General features: G+C 40.4%; 1 protein-coding gene across 1 annotated transcript; it reads right to left on the bottom strand.

The window, feature by feature from the left end:
- Positions 1-1,324: 1,324 nt before the first annotated feature.
- On the bottom strand, positions 1,325-7,274 carry LOC147882109 (uncharacterized). Its single transcript, XM_087401828.1, has 4 exons — positions 7,137-7,274; positions 5,920-6,202; positions 2,102-2,162; positions 1,325-1,994 (listed from the first exon to the last, which is right to left on the bottom strand). Exons 2-4 carry the CDS (start codon positions 6,120-6,122, stop codon positions 1,746-1,748), a joined length of 513 nt encoding a protein of 170 aa, XP_087257954.1. The 5' UTR covers positions 6,123-6,202; positions 7,137-7,274; the 3' UTR covers positions 1,325-1,745.
- Between the last annotated feature and the right edge of the window lie 289 nt (positions 7,275-7,563).

Below are 7,563 nucleotides of genomic sequence, written 5' to 3'. Positions count from 1 at the left end.
TTGAGACATACACGGAGCAAGGAGTGAAAATCATATCCATTACCACAACAATTCAAGACAAGATCTACCAGAGCTTCAATGTATACAGGGCGCCATCTCAAAGATATAACATGTTCTTGACATATCTTCAAAAAGTTATAATGACCAACAGAAGAGCAAATTCATCAACAATACTTTTAAAGGACTTCAACATAGACATTGGGAAAGCATCACCTGCATCCACAAACTTGCAAGCTCTCATGCAATCCTCGGCGCTCCGACTACAACTCCACAAGCCCACAACTATCTACAGTTCACATTTGGATCAAATTTGGAGAGACTTGCAAGCAGAAAAAATACACACAAAAATATCGCACGCATATTGGACTGACCACTCCATAGTTTTCGCATACATCAAATATGTTCACCGACTGTCTTGGCCGCAAAAAGAGGGGGAGAGGAGCACTACCCACCTCGTGCTTCCCCGGGAGAAACAATCATTCAGAAGAGAACATAACTCATGCGAGGCCCCTATAGGAACCCCACCTTGTTTAATCTATAACAGGCACACTTCGGACTTTTAAAATAATACAATGATTTTTTAGCATTATACCTCCCTATTTTTCAAAACCTTATATCTAGTTCCCATTGAATACAATGATTCAATATCTTTGTTAGTTTTCTTTAAATTGTTTTTTGCAAAGGCCATACATTTCCATCAAAAGTAATCACTACTCTTGGAATTTGAACATAATAGCAATAACAATAAATGCCCACATCTTTTCATAGAGGCCAAATAGACATCAAGTAGCTGTTATTTAATTAAAAGAATTGTCTGCTTCTTGTAAATGTTTGAGAGAAAAGTTCGTCTGTATTAAGTTGAATTCATGAATCACATCAAAATTTAGTCAATTCCCCCTCCACATTTGTGTAGTTCTATTTGCACATATATGAGTGTACATACATAATCCATAAGAGTATGCATGCTTGTACATGTGGGTCCATACGTGTACTTTCAGTTTCAATCCATCTCATTCAGACTTAGATTGTTATGTTACATTTTCAATTATCCCTTACATGACCCATGACAACGACGAAGGCAGCGAGTCAGTTTCCCCAAAGCTTCAGACTATTTCCTGTTCGATTTCACTTTCCTAAAAGGAAGCCCATGGAACAATTACAAATGGAAACCAACTTATGAGGCTATGTTCAATAGCCATTTGATCTATTTCTTAAGCAGAGCCATCATCACAGTTGACTTGCCATAAGGCCACAAAATTTAAACAATCTCCCCCAAAAGGAAACAGCTTTGATATCGTACTTGTGAAATAGAACTCCCACAATGTCTTTACAAGTAGAGCCTTCAAAGAGGCCACAGAAAATTACAAAATCTCTGAAGACTGTTTAAGTACAATCAATTTACAGGTTCCCGTTCTGTACAAAAAATGGTCAAAAATTTAAAGGCCCTTTTGACACGAATTGCAAATCTGCACTTGGCTCAGGTATAGGAAAAATGAGGGAAGAAATCTTGACCTGGCTGTAGCTTCAACACAATCAGGCAAGTTCTCAGTTTAAGATTACACTCTCTAGTGGGATGGTCCTTGTATGTTCTCAAAGAAAATTGCAATGATCTCGTGTCTGTATCAGATCAAACAGGTTGTTGATTAACTTGTCGAATGACTACTGAAGAGGTCACACTAGGAATATACACATCTACAGAAATGCCAATAAGAGGCCTCAGGGTTAGTATCATGCAGGTTCGTTGGTTATGCAATGGCTGAAACGCTACAGCATGAATCTCGACGGGGGCATTCAAAACCTTCAACTCGGACTGGAGAGCTGGCAGGGAAGGGTGGATTACAGAGAGCCTTTCGCTCAGTAAGAACAATTGGAGGAGGAGATCTTCCCCGACAGAACTGTACATCATGTATAACAGGATTGCCGGCACGGCTAGGAGGTGAACCAAAAAAATATGGGGGAGAGCATCCGAAATTTGGAGACTCAGCGCAGGTAGTCTGGAAAAGCATAAAGACCAAACTGTTAGCACACCTTTATCAGAAGCAGCTTGCACTACTTGTGCCCCCATAATATTCAGAACTCTAATTATACAAGGAAAGCCCACCTTGTTCAGGAATATCTCGAGTATCTCATATCCAGCTTCGCATTCAGATATGCGAGTAGGGCTGTTGAAACAAAACACAGATGTCATCTTTCCAAAATACAATTGGGAGTTTTGAAATGCAGATTCAAGAAGTGAAGTAATCCCAAAACATCCAAGGGTTCCTTTTAAGCTTCTACCTACAATTGCTCATAGGTGAAGATGAGTTAGTAGCTAATCTCTTTAAACTCAACACATATGATGTTAATATCCACATCTACAACCAAGTATGAGCTACCATAATGCAGACATGTAAAGCTTATGATAAAAGTGGAGTCTGTCTTGAACATCACAAGACACATTAATGGTACTAAAACACAGTCCGTACAAGAACTCCTATACAAGAGCATCAGAAATTAGCTCTGTTATAGCAAGCAAAAGAAACAAGCTACACCATGGTTGATAAAACACATGCACCTAACAATAAGGGTGGTTCGAAGTGTCCAAGGTGCTTTGGAGCACCTCATACTGTTAGATGCATGTCCCCCCCCCCCCCCAAAAAAAAAGGGTACCAGACGCTGCCACCACCACTGCGCATGACTACTTGCCCGTAAACTTCTCTCAGCCCTCACTCAATTCCCTTAGCCCTCTCTTGTCCCCACTTCGTTCTCTCATCCCTTTTGCCCTCTCTCAGCCCGCTTCATTCTCAGCCCTCTCTCTCCGCCCCCTCTCATCACCTTTTCCTGGAGTCCTCTCAAAATTCACAATGCCTTGACCACTAAGTCCCTACAATGCCTCGACTACTAAGTCCCTATTGGGCTTTATACACCACCTATGTTAGCCCTTCCACTGCTGCATCTCATAGTAGGAAATGGAAGTCCATCTATTGCGGCAAAGCAGGCAATAGCACCCGTTGTGTTTCCAAATTAGGAGGTAAGGATGTAAGGCCTTGTCAGTTATTCCCACAAAATGGAGTCAACATAATATTACAAGAGAACTCCAATCCTGCAGACATAACAACAGCACGTGCTCTTGGGCCTTTATCAGAGATGGAAGAGAATATGATGTCCTCAGAGATAGAGAGCTGATCTTGCAGTCATAGAAGTAGCACGTGCTGTTGGGACTTCATCAGAGATGGAGGAGAATGTGATGTCTTCATAGATAGTAAGCAGGGTCAGAATAGCAAGTGTCACCACACAGAAAAGGCAAAGAATCACTTTCTCATAGGCACATGCCCATCTTCCCCCCATCACAAACACAGGATGGCATACCTTGCACACACAAGCTACATCATGAGAGACCCCCTGTCTCCCACAGAGTAGAGCTGTGCAACGTCTTTGCTTAGGGTGATTGCAGACTACCGCACCGTGAGGCCTGGGCACCACCCACGGATCATGGACCCACGGATCATGGACTGGCAAGATTGCATGCCCATGTCTAGCCCACGGCCCAAATGCATTCAATGCGCCATGGGCGGGTATGGCGTATTATTGTGATACGTACATTATCATCATAATGATGGCACCTCTCTTCATATTATTGTGACTCACCAACATGAAGAGTTACACCCCTAGACTTTGTACATCACTATATTGGCAAGGTTCATGCGCAAATTGGCAATAACATGACTCTTTCTATAGAGAGGTAGCTTGTTCTTGTAAGCTATAAAATATAAATTCTAAACTTTGTGTTGAAGCAATGTCTTTACTCTTCTTGCTTGTATAGAGTGGATGAGATACTCATGATTTTTTACAAGAGGTAGAAATAAATGCACCGACCATATCCAAGTATGGTTGTTCTACTTCATTCCTTCTTTAACAGCCCTAAGGTATTTGCAAATGCTACATTGCTTCACGCACGAGACCTATATTATGTCTGTACTCAAAGCAGGAGTCATTCGTTAGTTTTGAACATGGAGTTATTTAACTATATGAATAATTCTCAGATCCTCTCTTAGTGACACCACCTGTAGGAGGCTAGAGACATGTATTTGACCCATCTGATGGTAGGAGACATAGATATTCTACTTTCAAATTAAGAGCACTTGCATTGCAGATGCTCTTACCAGTACTTGTAATTTGTAACTTTGTTTATTAATTTTCAAATAAAGTCTCTATAATCCTAGTACCTACATGAAATAATGTATAATTATTTAACATGTTACATAATATTTCTTTCAATTTTGTAATGTTGTGTACAAAAAAATTGCTCTGCTGGAGCTTGTGAGATGACCTGAAGTTCATACTCATTCACACAAAGATTTGTTAGAAATATAACACTTTACACTTGTGGAGATTACTTACTATCATGAATATCTCTCATTGGTGAAGAAGCTTAAAACTATAACCAGTCCCATGCAGTTAAACTTTACTTGAATTTTAGTTAAATATTAAATGCATAAGAGTCAATGCTCCTAAATCGTTGAGACTCAGTTTTCTATGCAGGTGAATATTACTAAGATTGAATGTTACAAAAGTTACAAAGAGGTCACTCCAGAATGAGGCTGAGGAAGCCTTGTATGCTCAAATTGGTCATCGAAAGCTGAAGCCTCTTGACCTTCATGTGAGATGGAGGTGAGCTCGAGGACATTATGGTTGTGTTGACCATTGGCGTGATATCATAGCTAAGAGATTTACATGCTACACCTCAAGGTCAAGGATATACTATCAGCTGAGGGAATAGAGGTGGACATGCCACGACTGTCAGTTAACTCTATAATCTTTAAGATCCAAATACAGAGATAGAGACTAAGGATAAGATCAAATCCAAAGCAAAGTAGCAGTCCAAGTTTCACAACGAGCAAAATATTTTGAAATCGTAAAAAATTGGGATGCTCATCAAAGGTCATTGATGAGGATAGTGATGAGTATCATACTGAATCCCAAGATTCAGCCTTTTTTAATAGTAATAAGGATCCTATGACTTAATGTAGGCTCTCGAGTCTTGAGTTCAAACTGTTTACTTATATGATAAACTTTGAGAGTTTGATCATGGTTCAAGTGATATGTAGTATGTACGTTTGGGTCACTTGATATGTGGCATGAAACCAAAAGGCTCTGCTATGTATAATATAGCATGTAACATGTAACAAGATGCATTTTGTTACTAGAGTCTAGTAACTCAAATGCTACTTTTATCATGGAGTATTTCTTAGGTATTTATTTGAATTTCTCATGATTTCTTTGCTCTTAATATCTATATCTGACTATTTATGGTTGAATGTGAATGTTTTAAGTCATCCATGTGTTTTCTATGCTTCTCTACATGTCGAGTGACTATATTCTCTATCTTTTACTTTTATTTAAGAAAAGGAAAAACTTGCGCCTTAAATTTTCAAAATAAAATTCTTCCAAAGCTTACACTTATAGGGTCTCAAACGCTACTCACCTAAAGACCTGTACAGCCATCACCTAGACCAATACCACATAAATATCTTCATAAGACTAGAATATATCCAGTCTTACAAATTAAAATATTTTTAACAAAAAGAACTTTAGATATACAGTGTACACATGTATAGGTATCTCTATATACCTATCTATACATATACACATAACTGAAGGTGCGAACACTCACATATGTACACTTTTATACATACTTATATACATATATTTATGTGTGTAGAGAGAAAGATGAGTATGCATGTAAGCAAAAAAAATTAATGCTGAAAACCTTCATAATCTATTAAAAGACAAATTAATGCAACATAATGTTGCACCGTGCACGCCACAAAACTAAGGCAAAGGAAGACATTTAACTCCCCCCCGAAAAAAAAAACAACATAATCTGGAGCAAAACAGCATGATAAATCCAGACAGAAACATCCAGACAGATTCGAGTACCTTTGCCATTGTCGCATAGGCTTAATGAGCTCAGGAGAAGAACAAGAGATAAGGGCCATCCTTTGAGGCTTTGGGCAAATGACTTCTTCTTCACGTGCATCAGCCTGAAGTAGAGCTCTCAACCTTCCTCTGTCGTTCATTTCTGTTCTACTTTCTTTGGTATTCAAGGCAGCAAGTTGCTGCACAAAACGCAGATTTCCCATGCAAGTCTCCAGTTTCACACTACAAAACTTCCTCTTTAGACGACTCCAATATGTACAAATTTTCCTTCTTCAATTGGGCCCTGCCCAAAACCAAAAAACAAAGTCTGTCAGATTGTAATATGCGTCTTTGATTCAAAAGATTAACTACTTACATAGTCAGCTCATCTTCAGCATCCGTACTATATGTAAATTAAAAACCCGCCAAGACATTTGTCGGGCAAGGAGAAGGCATGTAGCATTTGCTCTTTAAGATTATCGTACGGACGTTTTTGGAAACTCCGAAAGGAACAATAAGAAGGGAGCGCACTTGTTGTCTTTTAGGATGGGTCAAAAGGACCAGCACGTTAAGGGATGGGGGGGCTTTAAACATCACACCAGTCTCAGCAAAAGAGATCTCTTAGCCACGAATACATCTGTAACTAAACTCAAAAGAATGAAGAAAAAAGAGAGGGAGAGACAAGAAAAGGAGGCAGAAAAGAAAAGGGACATTCCAAAGTCAGGAGTTGCTACGCGGAATCAGATGCCAACATGAACGGAGCCGTGGTTGAAAGGACGAGCACGTCACGCGAAAGTGCTGACAGCCACAGGACATACGATTTACGAATGTAGCCATGTCAAGAACGCAAGATCAGGAAAGATAAAAATGAGGGATTTTAATCCCAGGCGCTGTCCGATCCGTGGCTGGATGACTCTGGGAAAGCCATAGATCTCTAAAACTCCCTTTTCTGAGAGTCATCAGCGCATCACAACATCTCTTAAGACCCCTTGACGCAAACTTTACCCTGTCCCTGCTCCTACAGATCTTTTTCCCCCTCGCTCTGCCTCGCAACCTCTCTGCCTCTCGGCGCTTGCCCGATTGCAAACATTTGACATTACAAATTCTCTCGCATCCGGATCTATGAACACGCACCGCAACAATTGAGGCATGTCGCAGCACAAACTGTTCTGGGATAGGAAAGACGGCAAATTTTCAACCAAAATGCAGATGAAAAAGTTGCGAAGATGAAAGGTTACCTGAGAGGAGAGGGGAATGATGAATCATGCAGGCTACGGCAAAAGGAATCGTCGCCCTAACGAAAACAGGAGCAGCAGATGAAAAGGACGATAGAAAATGAGAATTAGGTGAAGAAGAAGTTGAAGTTTAGCCAAAAAGGTTGGAGAGATGACCATCCAAATGAGGCTCAAGAAAAGCGTGGGTTCACGGCCCAATCACATCCTGCCACGTCAGCATTTTCCCCCTATTCCTTCCCTCGTCTTGTAATGCATTACATGGATGAGAGTGAGTGCACCGTAGCTCGTCGTGATGCATTTTAGGCCACATGCTTTATTCTCAAGGCAGCGTTTCGCACCTCCATCACTGGGGGTGATGATTTCGGCACCAGTGCTCCACTCCAAGCTGACCTGAAGCAGTCGGCAACCATTCATAAATCACATGTGCAGA

The sequence above is a fragment of the Dipteris shenzhenensis genome, chromosome 30 (assembly GCF_047967505.1).
Source record: "Dipteris shenzhenensis isolate YYH24624 ecotype China chromosome 30, Dip_SZ_1.0, whole genome shotgun sequence".
Lineage (NCBI taxonomy): Eukaryota > Viridiplantae > Streptophyta > Polypodiopsida > Gleicheniales > Dipteridaceae > Dipteris > Dipteris shenzhenensis.
Note: the sequence above shows the minus strand (reverse complement) of the source record. Positions and strands in the feature narration are given on the sequence as shown.

What these genes read in the sequence shown, in the direction of transcription:
- LOC147882109 (XM_087401828.1), bottom strand. Translation starts at nt 6,122, where the DNA reads ATGGGAAATCTGCGTTTTGTGCAGCAACTTGCTGCCTTGAATACCAAA. An exon ending in CCTATGCGACAATGGCAAAG is followed by an intron (nt 2,163 to 5,919) that starts GTACTCGAATCT and finishes TTGTTTCAACAG; the next exon opens with CCCTACTCGCATATCTGAAT. An exon ending in TCGAGATATTCCTGAACAAG is followed by an intron (nt 1,995 to 2,101) that starts GTGGGCTTTCCT and finishes ATGCTTTTCCAG; the next exon opens with ACTACCTGCGCTGAGTCTCC.